General features: G+C 45.1%; 1 protein-coding gene across 2 annotated transcripts in view; it reads right to left on the bottom strand.

Annotated features, from left to right (window-relative positions):
* The window catches only part of FAM160A1 (family with sequence similarity 160 member A1), a 228,412-nt gene that overhangs the window by 19,673 nt on the left and 194,548 nt on the right, over window positions 1–14,191 (bottom strand). For both annotated transcript variants that reach the window (XM_027597673.2, XM_027597674.2), the window contains 3 exons: window positions 11,051–11,218; window positions 10,050–10,129; window positions 1,593–1,783 (listed from right to left, as the gene is read on the bottom strand). In XM_027597673.2, the coding sequence (XP_027453474.2) occupies window positions 1,593–1,783; window positions 10,050–10,129; window positions 11,051–11,218 (439 nt within the window). The remainder of the gene's footprint in view (window positions 1–1,592; window positions 1,784–10,049; window positions 10,130–11,050; window positions 11,219–14,191) is intronic.

Raw genomic sequence — 14,191 nt, 5'->3', positions numbered from 1 at the left:
CAGCAGGTGCTTTACCAACACTAACTACTCCTCCCGAAGGACCTCTATGGCAGATAGCATCTTCTCCATTTACAGACAAAGGAATTGAGGCTCAGAGACAAAAGATCACCCAACTGACTAGTCAGTGGCAGGGCCACGGCCCGAGCACAGGCTGTCGGTGGTCAACCTCCGTGCTCACTTTGTTCGATGCCACACTTTTGCAAGCATCTTTGTCTCTTCATCGTCTACCTCTCTACCAGGCCAGGCCAGAACTGGATATGACATGACCTGTCTACCCGCCTGCCTGTGCAGCCATCCATCCACTAGGCGCCCATCCACGGGAAGGCAACCCCAGAGCAGAAGAGTGGGAAGAACCTATCAGCTGTGTAACCCTGGACAAGTCACGTCCTCTGAGTACGTTTCTTCATCTGTAAAATGGAAACACTACTTTCTTCAGAGGATTCAATGTGATGACAGGGAAAGAACGTGGCAAAAGCTGTGGGCATTCGGCGATGGTTTGCTTAACTTAAATTTGGAATTCTGCAGCAAGGTCAGCCCCAGCATCATTCTTGAAACAACTTTCTTAGTAAATAAAAAAGACATCAATTTTCAAAGAGGTTCTAAAAAATGACTACAGGAAGGAAAAGAGAAGATAACCGTACTGGTTTACCTCGTCGGAAAATATCTTTAAAATCCAATTTGTCTTCCTGCCACATAAATTATTAGTTTCCATGAGACACTGTATCTTTATTTAAAGAATCAATACGACAACCTTAATTTGTAACAATTACACTCACACCAAACACCCTGATATTTTCTTAGCCAAGGAGCCCAGCTCTTAGATAAAATAATGCTTTCTCTAACAGGATGGTACCTGGGTCGACAGGATGACATTGTTTGGGGGGCTATCAGAATACAGACTGGAAACACCGGGGTCATTCCCAGGGCTGGACTCTTTGTCAGGGAGAACCTCCCTGAACTGAAATAGCCTTCTGACCACCAAGCATGAACAAATGTCCCCTTGTTGCAGCTGCCTGCCTGAGGGCCAAGGCTGATATAGGTGACCATCTAAATTTTACTTGTGTAAGATCAACTGCAGTTGGCAAAGAGCACATGTACTCTAAGTCCTATTTTTAAAGAATAGAATATTTATTTTAAAAAAAACCCCTCAGTAGATCAATCAAATGAATCAGATATTGCTGCCATCTCACGAATTTCAAGTTGTACAATGACAGGTTATTGGCAGGCAAGCAAACACAAATGAGTCATTTTGGAAATTAAAATAAGGGCTAATCCTGTCTCTAGCTATAACCATCTCCACACCTGCTGGCACATGTTTCCATATCTGTACTCTGAGGATGCAAGAGAAAGCCTGGTTAAAATAAAGGTCTGGGAACACTGACCCGGTGACCGGTGGGCATTTCAATGCACCCTGATTACCAAGTGGCCACAACTCCGGACGAAGCAGAAGAAGACCGCCACCCAGGCTATTCATTAAAGAAATGGGACACACAACATTATTCCCCCTCTACCCAAAGAGACACATATCCGGAGGAGGAATGGCATCTGGCATCCTTTCGTTTAAAGATCAGCCCCTAGCCAGTTCCTTTTACCTGAGCTAGTGTGCGTACACTTTGACCAGAGAATAAAATCCCTCTCCTGGTTGCCAAGCGTCAGGGTGATCCCGCTGGAGCAGCAGACGGGGGTCAGGGCGAGCAGCTTGGCCGCAGAAACAGAGTAGCAGTCTCTCTCCTTCACGGCCCATCTCTGGCTCAGCATCATGTGGTTGCAAGGGATCAGATACCTGGAAGGGACAACACGGGCTGCATTCGGTCTCTGCGACGCCCATTCCCATCAGACTAGTGCCGGCCAGGGGCTGGACTCGTCCTCCTCCCACTCCCAATCCATCCATCCGACCAGCCCCCAGCGTTCACTCCCTAGCTCAAGACCTGTCAAGGGCTTCTTTCTTCTGGCAGAACCACCCCTCTGCAGAACACGTAAGGTCCTTTGCCCTAAAACCTCCACCAACCATCTCCTCTCTTAATGGGTCTGCTATCCCTTGACCGTGAGAAAATATGGTGGCTAAAGGTGTTCTGGTCACCAGTTCCAACATGGGGGTGAGGGAGAGAGGGAAGGGTTTCCGCACACCAACAAGCGAGCAATGCTCCAGACACCAGCAGGGCGTCCTTCAATTCAACTCAGCTCTGACCCTATCTACCTGGAGATAGCGTCCGATCCCACAGGTTAAGGGTTCAGTCCCACAGGACTGTCCCCCAACATACGCACACTTCAGATGACAATCGCAAGCCCAGTCTGACCAACCCGCTGTAAGTCGGAGGTTCCAACAACCTCCCTGGATATCAACTAATATACTGCAGTGGCTCAGGGAACTCTGAGAAACATTTTATTTCCTAGATCACTGGTTTATTAGAAAAGGATAGAACTCAGGAAGAGTCAGAGGGAGGAGATGCACAGGGAAGGGTGTGGGGAAAGGGCTCAGAGTCTCCATGCTTTCTCCAGGAGTGCCCTTCTCCCCACATCTCCATGTGTTCAACAACCCGGAAGGTTCTGAACCCAATCCTTTTCGATTTCTAGGAAGACTTCATTACACAGACGTGACTGATTAGATAACTGCCCACTGGCGACTGATTTAACCTCCAGCCCGTCTCCCCTCCCCCAGAGGTCAGGGGAGTGGGACTGAGTTCTAACCCTCTAATCACCTGGTTGGGTCTCCTGGCAACCAGCCTCCATCCGCAGGCTGGGTCCTAGGTTGGCCTCATTAACATAACAAACACACCTTTGTTCCTCTCATCACTCCGGAAATTCCAGAGGTTTAAGGAGCTCTGTGCCAGACACAGGACATAGACCAAATATGTATTTCTTATTATAAATCACAATATCACAGCGGCTCACAAGGAGCACTGGGCCCCCTTTTACACAAAACAGTTTTAGTTGGTGATCAAAAATAAATTAGTATCACTATGAACCTAGAGGCAAGAAAATCTGGGCAAACGTTTCTGACTCTTGGAGCACATCAGTGGGCTTCACAGGTAGAATAAAGTTTGCTTAAATGGCTTACTTTCTGAACAGGGAGAAAGACTATCCTGCTTCTTTAAACAAAGACGGAGCAAGTGGGATGGAGGCGTCATACCAGAGCCAAGGGTCCCGTGTGTGCGGGAGCCAATTCCCAAAGACCCGGAGCCCTTCTACGAACAACCACAATCTTCAATCAACCAGAATGGTTTTGGTTCTGTTTTTGGCTCTTGAGAAAGAGGCGGGACCGATGACAACGAGCTATGATGCGGGATTCGGTGAAAGAGATGAAAGTACACCTTTCAGGGTATGTCTTGAGGCCTGAAAACAACTCTCCCACATCTCCTGTTGATCCAAATGAGGAAAACCTACGTATACATTAACAGCTGCCCGACTGCTAGAGCCCGAGTCAAGGCAGAAAACAGACTGAATTCCTTTCCTGGTGCTTTACAGTAAAGGCCTTAATAACTCTCAAGCTATGAAATGACAACCTTGCCACTTACCCCTTCCAGTCTCAAAAAAAAACCCAAGCCATCCTCCCAGTGCTCTGCCAGGGGGTCCCAGCCCCCTCAGGCACCCAGCCCCCCACACACCTGAAGCCTCATCTTGCTTTGGTCCGTCTGCAGACAGACCCCTGCCTGTCTGTGGTGGTGCCATCTACTTTCATAAGCTGGAGTGCATGGAAACCAAAGGTCGTACAAGCAGAAAGGAGAGAGGGGAAGGCACTATGGGAAAGGGGGCGGGTCTGTGCTAATTCTTGGCCCGGCTTTGGGGTCTTGTATCTGAATGCCAGTGGTGAAGAAACGGCGCATGAGGAGGCCATGCCAGACGTCACTGTGGCAACGACAGTGGGGGACAGACTTGTTCGTGACCATGAGTTAAGACCCCTCCCTAAGACCAAGGTCTTACATGAGGGGTGAGGATCAGGAAAAACATACCGTGTGCTTGCTGACATGAACTGATCTGTTCTCACAGGCTGGTGAGGCCCAGGGAAACTCAGATGACACAGGATTTACTGTTTCTTTATTTTGATCATTAATTATTTAAGAAATAAACCGCTTCACTGCATTCACATACTGCAGGAACTCAATGACTACTTACAGCTCAAACCAAGCATAGTTCATGATTTAAGTTGATATACATAGATTTCTACTCCTTGTTTTGAAGTATTTTTTAAAAATGGAACACTGGATCAAACCTAATAAAGCTATTTATCAAATATCACCAGTGGGTAGCTTGAAATTATATTAGAATAAAGAGTCATTGGGAATTTGCAACTTCGCAAACACAGGTTTTCAGAAGAAACTAAGAATTTTCTTCTGAGTAAATCAAATAAACAGAGATTCCTCTATAGGTTGAAGGAGAGGTTCTATCAAATTGAAAATGGAGAGTCGGTTCAAATGGATAACCCCCACCCCACCTTATATTCAAAGCAGTACTTCTAGTGTGCTTCTGTAATAAAGAATTATCCCGGAGGGAAGAGCGGGAAAACCATGCGTTGACCTTCTGTCTTCCCAATGTTTACAGGGAAAGATTAGGAACAGAATGAATGCCTTAAGCTGCCCTCATGTCAAATATCAAAATGAAGTGGCTGTCAATAGGAGAAAAATCACTCAGGAATTTAATATAGGTGTTTGTCATCAAGCCATCTATTCATGTGTACTGTACTTACTTTGTTCGGGGGTTTTGTTTAAATTCAGGAAGTAGTAAAAATAATCAGAAACGAATAACTAACTTTAGACATCCGGATTACCCAAAGCCGTCCTACAATACAGCAGGAAAAAATGATACTGTCCGTATTGTCCTCCCCTTTTTGCATCACTTCCCCAACCAAGGCTCAGCAACCCTGCGCCTACTGTCTGTTTTCCTGGATATCACTCACTGAAGCAAGTCATCATCATCGCTTCGGAAATAACTCAGTGACAGACAATCAATAACGAAGCACATATATTGCCTACTGCATGTTACACTGACGGGCAACACAAGCAAAACAAAGCAGTGAAGTGAGTACAATGAAGTAAGCACGGTGCTTCTAAGAGGTGGGGAGAACCTCGGTAACACCCGGATAGGCCAAAATCTACAAAGCAACATCAGTACATTTCAAAAGATTGTTTTTCAAAGACATTTTGACCATATTTCTCTTATTCATCTTACCCTAGGCTGGCTTGCCTTTTTTCTTTCTTTCTTTCTTTTTTTTTGCACTCTCCTCTAGACACCTAACTGCATGCAAGATGGAAATGTTCCTGAAGTGGACATGCAGCTTCTCCTGGAGCAAAACATCCTCTATCTGAACGTAACAGGCAATGCAATTCAAAAACCTGACAATGGACCAGCACTTCTGGGGGGGTGGGGAAGCCCTACCAGAATATTCAGAAATGGCATTCAGAGTACTAAGCAATTAAATTTTGCCTAAGCAATTAAATTTTGCCTAGGGGCGCCTAGGTGGCGCATTGGGCTAAGCATCTGACTTGATTTCAGCTCAGGTCAGGATCTCATGGCTGTGAGATGGAACCCCATGTTGGACTCAGCGCTCAGCGTGGAGTCTGCTTGAGATTCTCTCTCTCCTTCTGCCCCTCCCCTCCCACGCATGCTCGATCTCACTCGCTCTCTCTCTCTCACTCAAAATAATTAAATAAAATCTTTAAAAAATTGTTTTTGCTTAAACTGGAAAGTGCCAGGGACATGGGGTAATCTGTCACTTCCCTGCTTATCAACATCTCCTGCCTGCCTTTGGCCTATTGTACATCACATCCACAGAGGTGGACAGCTTCTGCTTGGCTCTCACTCACCAAAATAGCCTCTCTTTTGGGGTACCTTATTTCAACTTCCATTTCCTAACATTATGCTAACTGAAAGAAACATATCAGTTGCAAACGGATTATCACTTTGAAATGTCAGTATTGAAGAGTATTTGGATTGCAACAAAAATTGACATATCATCAATTTTTTATTGACGATATTATTTATCACCTAACAAATAGCTTCATTTAAGGAGATTCACAGAATCTTGACTGCTCTGCTGTCTCCAGATCTACGAGTCTATCATACACATTTGAACCCCCACAGTGGCATAAAGGACAGATTATAAATCTGGTTTTTTTATGTCCCTTCAGATAAAAGTTTAAATGACTAGAAGAATAAGGATTTTTCACTGTCCTTGCTTCTGTACAGATTCTATATCAGAAAAGACAATGTTTTCATTAGTTTAAAATGTATTTTCCAGGGAATTCTCCTCCTTTAAATTTGTGTAGTACTTTACAGTGTTTGAAAACATTTTTCACAAATACCACCACAACTGATTCTCCCAAACACCTTATTCTGAGATAGAAATTCGAAAACCAGACTAGGTCAAGTCGAGCCAGCAGATCACTCTCACTCTAATGGGATGCGTCACCCTTTATCAGATTAACCACCACCATCATAGCCTTGTCCTCATTTTTTAATCTCTTTATCTCTTTCTGCTGCAAATTTAGTAACTTCTTCAATCCATCTCCTCGCTCATTAATTCTCTCTTAATTTGTGTCTTCAAACACGCTATTTACCCCAACCTTCAATTCTTCATTGTAATATTTAGTTTTTATTTCTAAGAGCTCTAGTTGGTTCTACAAATCTGCCTGTCATTTTTGCTTGATTATTAAAACACCATTTCTTGAGCAGAAAATAACAAGTGTTGGCAAGGATATGGAGGAACTGGAGCCCTGGTGCGCTGTTGGTGGGCACATAAAATGGTGCCGCTATTACAGAAAACAGAAACGATTTCAAGTAGAATTACCATGTGAACCAGCAACCCCACTTCAGGGTAACTCACCTATAAGAACCGAAAGCAAGGTGCTGAAGAGAGGTACGTGCACTCTTATGTTCACAGCAGCATTGTTCATAACAGCCAGAAAGTGGAAACCACCCAAAAAGGCCCATCGACAATAAATGGACAAACAAAATGTGGTATAACAATGGAGTGTTATTCAGCCTTAAGAAGCAAGGAAATTCTGACATGAAGGGGAAACGGGAAACGACTTGAAGACACTATGCTAAGTGAAATGATTCAGGTACCCAAAGGGTATGACTCCGCTTAGATGAGGTCCCTCGAGTCGGCAAATGCACAGAGACAAAGTGGAAGAGCAGAGAGCAGCCTCCAGGGGCAGGAGGAGGGAGAATCGGTGAGTGTGTCCTGGGTACAGGGTGTTTGCGTGGCAGGGTGACTGGGAGCGGGAGATGGATGGTAGCAAAGGCTGCACCACCACGTGGATGTATTTAATGCCACTGACCTGTACGGTGACGCTGGGAAATTTTCCATTATGTGTATGTTACAACAATTAAAAATACTTGAAAACGTGAGAGGGGAAAGAGGCCGCTGTTGAGAAGACGGAGACCAGGAGGCTGAGGCTTCCCGCAAGGCCGCCACATGCCTGACTCCCACATACGTCCCCTCATCCGCTCCCCTCGTCGACTCCCTCAGGCAGCGAGGCGGAATTAGAAATAAAATATTAGAGGCGCCTGGGTGGCTCAGTCGTTAGGCATCTGCCTTCAGCTCAGGTCATGGTCCCAGGGTCCTGGGATCGAGCCCCGCATTGGGCTCCCTGCTCAGTGGGGAGCCTGCTTCTCTCTCTCCCACTCGCCCTGCTTGTGTTGCCTCTCTCTCTGTCAAATAAATAAATAAAATCTTTAAAAAAAAAAAAAGAAAATATTAAATCAAGGGCCACAATCATCATTATATCATCACCATCATCCTCAGTTCAAGAAGCAAGGAAGGTACTCGGGCTCAGAGAGCCTAAGAGCAGGTGGTTACGTGGGACAGGTCTTCCACGACCCCATGCAAAACGAGTCCCTCTAACGCCCTGGAAATGACTAGCCCTGACCCAGACATGGAAAGGTCGCAACCACGAGCCGATTTCTTCCCCTTCACGTGGTACATGCCTGGGCCTCAAAAAGAAGCTAATGCAATCTCTGAGGACAGTTCGGAACACAATGAGCACCGCTCTATGAGTAGACAAAAGGCGAGGGGTGTTCGATCCATGTGCGGAGGGCCCTGAACGGCTAGCTGCCAGCAGCCAGGCTCAATCGGATGTGGCCGCTCAGAGGGGAGAAGCTCTGCAGGCTTCCAGGGACTCTGAAAAAAGACGGCTGCGTTTCATGCCGCCCAAGAAGCAGTGGTTAAGAATTTAACATTTAAATATGATCAGGTTTTACCCCTTGCTGGAGGCGAAGTCTGGTTTTTGGCAATAAAAAAGGGCTTTAACAAGTCTCCATGACGGATTACGTTCAGGCCTTGCTAATGCATCTGTCATGTCATCAGAGACTTGATGGGAGGCCAAAGCAATCCTTCTGGATGGGACGTTCTACCTCAAATGTCCTAGCCAGACTACTGAGGCTCTCTCCTCGTGATTAGATTTGGTCTTTGCCAATGCCTTAAGATCAGTTACTGATGACCTACTCTAAACCCCTAGAAAGCCCCAAAACTCTTTTTACACTGAGAAGAAAATGAACAGGGGATGCTCGCCCATAAAACGGCGACACTGTAAGGCCTCCACCATGACGCCACCACCACGTTACCCAGCCCGGCTTTTTTAATCACTCCAGCATTGCAGAATGCTCTCGCCGCACTGCACCCTTCCTTAAACCAGTGGTTCTCAACATTAGCCAGGCAGCAGAATCCTCTGGAGAGTTCGTCAAAGCATAGCTCGCTGGGCCCCACCCACCCCCAGAGTCTGAGCTGGCACATCTAGGAGGAGGCCAAGCATCTACATTTCTTTTTTTTTTTTTTTTTTTAAGATTTTATTTATTTATTCATAAGAGACAGAGAGGTAGGCAGAGGGAGAAGCAGGCTCCCCGCCGAGCAGGGAGCCCGATGCAGGGCTCGATCCCAGGACCCTGGGACCTTGACCTGAGCCGAAGGCAGACGCTTAACCATCTGAGCCACCCCGGTGACCAAGCATCTGCATTTCTGACGTGTTCCTGGGTGAGGCCCCTGTTCCCACCATCACCTCACCATCCCCCTACTTTCCCACAGCTAGCATGCTGGAAATGGCTGTCACATTCACTTGGAATGCCATCTCCTCAGTACTCCTACTCACACTGTGTCAAAATCCAATGGTGACCAGGGGCAGTCCAAGTCTCCTCCCTTTTCCCCTGCCCTAGGCTTCTTCTGCCCTTATTCCCAAGGAGGGGTCAAAGGAAGGGTCAGAACATCCATTAAGCGGGGCTGGTGAGGGGGAGGCGGTGCCAGGCAACCCTGGTTGGCTTCCCTACCACCACGGGGGGAGGTAGGAGTCACACACACCAGCCAACTCTCCCTCTCCTCCCTTACAAAAGCAGGTGCTCCCCTGGGGGACCCCAGAAGGAGAGGCAGAGCTGGGCCAAGGCAGGATTCAGTGTTCCTGAGGCGCTCTGCCTAATGAGCAAATCAGCGTCATCCCAATGGCTGTCTACTTTGATTCCTGACACCTGTCCTCAAATACCAGCCACCTGCCAAAACCTTTCTCCCCTGTACTTCTGAGGGTCGTACCTTTTCTACCTTGTTTATAAGTCCTTTCCAATCTGTCCACCCCATGCCCTACTCTCTTCTGAATTGTACCCAGGAAGCACTCATTAAATATTTACTGAATTTAATTGAAACATACTCAGAGGTCAGAGAGTGCACGCTGTAGGTGTACCATTAGGAGAGCAAGAGTCATCGAGATTATATATCAAGAGCATTTCATATTTGGGAAAGTTGTCTCCAATACCACACGCCCCTAAAAATGTACTTCAGGAGAAGGACATTCAGCCGCAGAGCAGAGGACGGAATCTGAAAATTTCCAAACAGCCTATTATTTCCAGGAGCATATTTTATAATACAATGTATTCAGCCTCCTAAAAACTCTTAAGAGTAAAACTAAAATTAACCTTGGGAAATAATACAGAAATTAGACTGATATCCTTAATAATTTTTTTCCTTAGAAGCATGGCCCCTATTGAGTTTCCATTGCCCCAAGAAAAATATAATAGCAATAGCAGAGATTTGAGTTTTCCTTTACAGAGAACAAAAGATGACAACTCACCTTAGAACTAGTTGTAACATCACATCTTCACAATGTAAACCGATGAGAGTTCTAAATAATGCCAGGGACACCACACAGAGCTGGGAAGCAATAAACACACATTCTATTTCAGATATTGGAAGGATAGCTCTACTCCCCACAGATGGAAAGTAAATCGGAATTACAAAATAAAATGGCCTCTTTTTTTTAGCAGCTTTGATAAAAACATGGTGCTGCCAGAGAGAATGTGTGTTAAGACTTTTAGTTCTCCTACAGGATTTGATTAGGAAGCCTATGCCTAGAATTATGCCATTACGCAGAATTAACCTCCTACAAAATGCCTCTGCTCTTATTTCCGACTTTTAAAGATCCACATAAATGTGCCCCTGCAACTCTCCAATGCGCGCGCGCGCACGTGCACACACACATGATCTCCTGCTTGGCACCTGTTTCCCCAAGTTATTTTCAAACACGACACTGGTAATTTACGAGACAGGGCTGACAGAAAATTGCATATGCCCTGGCCAGCTCCCTGCCTGGAATTCTTAGCCCCCCACCTCAGCTCCGCTTGGCTTGTGTCTTGGCTTTGAGGCAAACATGCTCCTTGGTTCCATTTCCAGTAGTGCTGAGGGTGTGACAATATACTTTTCTAAGAAGTTCAGTCAAAAACAAGAATTCTTTCAACCTCTAATTTCCAAAAACGAAAGATAAACAGCCAAACAGGGAAGATACCCAAAGGTGTATTATAAAATCATTGTGCCCTTTTGGGGGTAAGCTTTTTATCATACCATCAGACCACTTAAGAAATTTGTTGCCCCAGTGAGAAAGGGCTAGCCTGTCTTCTAGGCAGGATGGACTTAAAACCTGGTCAATGGAATTCAGAATGGTGTCATAATAGTAACAGCTACACGAAAAAAAGGGGGGGAAATAGAAAAAAGAATATTCCTCATTTATTCCCAAAACAAACTCTCCTGAAATTCATTCTGAGTTATTAAAGTCCCTTCCTCTGGGGCTCTCCTTACCCGAAATGGGGTGTTGATTCGGCTCGTGAGAGTATCTAGGATGTGGACATTCTCGTGCTGGTGCAAGAGGATAAAACGGAGGAAGATCTCGAGTAGTGCTGGCTCGGAGATACTACGCAGGAAAAGGTCCAGATACGCAGTTGTGGTCATGACCTCCTCCACAGTCACCTGGGACCAACGACAGAGTGAGCACAGGTGAGCGTCCTCTCGGTGCTGTGGTACATGCTTCCCCAAAGGCCCCTGCCTCACCGCAGTGACCCCATCAAGGCAAGGACACGCCAACCACCAGAACCCGCTTCAGAGCCGCATCTGAAGCCTATAACCTATTCACATTCCACAATGCCTCATGCTGCTTCCGCCCTTTAATTCAGTAAGGGAAAAGCAAAGACATAAAAAAGCAATTCAAGTGTTCTGACACCTCTAATCATCAAATGCAGTTCAAATACCATAAAGATTTTAGTGTGTAACCACAAAGGGGAAAAAGAGATAATGGAAAGTATCTACATGGTCAGTAAAGGATTAATTAGAAAGCCCAGTATAACTGTTTCATTAGTAGTCATCTGATAAATATTTATTGGACCTGCTATGTACAGGAGCTAGAAAACATAAGAACACATTTTCTGTCCAGGAAGATGGGTTCAGATATAGAATCTAGTAAGCGAAATAATGACATCATAAGTGGCAAATAAGAGGGACAGACACAAAGTACTGCAGATGTTTAGATGGGCTTCTGGAAAACTGCAAGTCAAATCTGTATAACATACATAAAGTGTCATTTATAAAGTGCAATAAGAGTTTACCGCTTATAAGGTAACTGACTTTTTTTTTATAATACAAATGAGTATTGTCTACGTGGTGTGAATTTCCTATGCAGTAGAATGTGAGTCTTTCAGGGAAGAGAAGACTCTCAAGAGTCCGGTTTTTCGAAGTGCCGAGGATTTGGTACTTAAATCTTTCAAATTTTAAACATTTTGATAGGGAATATTTTCAGAAGTCATATATAATTCTTTGTCTTCCTAAAAGCAAATACAACACCTCTTGATGAACGGGGGTCATCCATTGCCTTACTGTCTGTAGAAGAGAAATAACCCAACCTGGGAGGCATGAAAATCACCGAGGCAACAGCTCCAAATCTCAGATTCCAACTGTATCCCCTAGAAATCTTGGAAATCTCCCCTGCCCTGAGTCTAATGCACTTGATGCTAAGTGAAACAGATGGCGATGCTTTCTGAGTGATTACATCTTCTCTTTTCCAGTTTTTCACTTCTTTCTTCCTTCCTTTCAAAGTGTTAACTATCATATTATCATACTGTGACTGGTCACTCCTTTTATAATATACTCCTCTTCTCTTCATAATTTTCTGCCTTCAGAATCCACAAATCGCCGGGCTAACCCATCCCAGAGTCCACAGTCTCTCACGGTTCATCTCCCCCTCCGATTTCCCCTCCTTCCCCTAATGTCCTCCACGCTATTTCTCATGTTCCACATATGAGTGAAACCATATGATAATTGTCTTTCTCTGCTTGACTTATTTCACTTAACATAATCCCCTCCAGTTCCATCCATGTCAGTGCAAATGGTGGGTATTCATCCTTTCTGATGGCTGAGTAATATTCCATTGGATATATGGACCACATCTTCTTTATCCGTTTGTCTGTTGAAGGGGTATTAAGGAGGGCACGTACTGCATGGAGCACTGGGTGTTATACGCAAACAATGACTCATTGGAACACTACATCAAAGACTAATGACGTACTGTATGGTGACTAACATAACATTAAAAAGAAAAAAAAGAATCCACAAATCAGTTTAGAAATCAGATCTCCAAATCTGCTCTATAGATATAGACAGGCACCATGTGGGTGCATCTGTACATAAAGGCTTAAATTATTTTTAGATATTTCTTGGGCCTTAGGTCTGTTCCAGATACAGGAGTACAGGTGGATAAGAGACGACCAGATCGGTTTTGTCCATTTTCTTTATGCTAAGCAAGGCATGCCTATACAGTACATGGGAACTCACCCTCTCGGGGTTGACAGCTCACCCCTGGCACGCACGCATCAGAGTGCAAAAAGTCTCCCCGTCCAGCTCAGCGCCCCTGCTTCGAGCCCTCAAAACATTCAACACACCACCGTGTCATCTGACCAACTTTACAGAGCTCGCTGTGGCCCAAATAAAACAAAGGAAACAGGTAAGCCTCAACCACTTGGCAAATAAATTACCTTGAGAAGAGTGCTTCTCACAGGCTGCCCCTGCTCCTGAAACCCACTGCTTCTATCCTTGTGTCTCCTGGTCTTCTCCAGTCCCACACTCGCGGCACTCTTCATGCTGTCCCGGGACGTACGCTATGGCTCGTGTGTTACTTACTCTAGGGCAATGCACAGAGCCTGGCACAGAGAAGGTACCGAATATAACATTTCCTGAATAAATGATAGCCCCCAAGGTCCTAGTGATTTACATTTGCCAGAGTTGAGCTGAATTTTTAATTCTTCTCTCTGGCCCTCTGTTCTGAGTGGGGACTTTTTTTTTATAGAAACGTACAGAATAACAGCCATCACCAACTATAGCTAAAGGGGAAACGATTCACAACACCACCAAATATACAGCTCCATTAGCTCGCACCCATTCCGCTGCTGCAATCTCGGGGTCCTGTAGCAGAAACTGAATCCAAAGTCATGTAGCAGAAGTCTAATTCCCTAACAATCCTGATGGCTAGAAAAAAAGTACCACTAGTCATTTCGAATGGGCCATGCATGCATGCAGTTTCTGCAATAGTGCGTTTTCAACCTTACTTACTGAGCACTGCTGAGCTGACACGTCCTGCAGAATTCCAGGGGCTGCCTTTGCACCAATAATGCACCATCAGCTTTTCCCCCCTTAAGTTACACATGACCTTAATAAGCTCAAAAGCACAGCAACAAACCCTTTAGAAGTCTCAGTCTTTGGGGGCTGACATGAAAGCAGGGCAGTAAGCATCTATTGTTTACTACTCTTAGGCTGGATAAATGAAAGATTTTATTTTTTTTTTTAAGCAATCAAAGCTGTCATTTATAAGCTAAGAGGATTTAAGAAAAACACTTGGAGGGGCAGCATTTACACAACGTGGTATAAATACGCAAAACCCAATTCTATTAAGCATCC

Source organism: Zalophus californianus, chromosome 2, assembly GCF_009762305.2.
Source record: "Zalophus californianus isolate mZalCal1 chromosome 2, mZalCal1.pri.v2, whole genome shotgun sequence".
NCBI lineage: Eukaryota > Metazoa > Chordata > Mammalia > Carnivora > Otariidae > Zalophus > Zalophus californianus.
The sequence above is the reverse complement of the archived record's forward strand: the minus strand, read 5'-3'. Positions and strand labels throughout refer to the sequence as shown.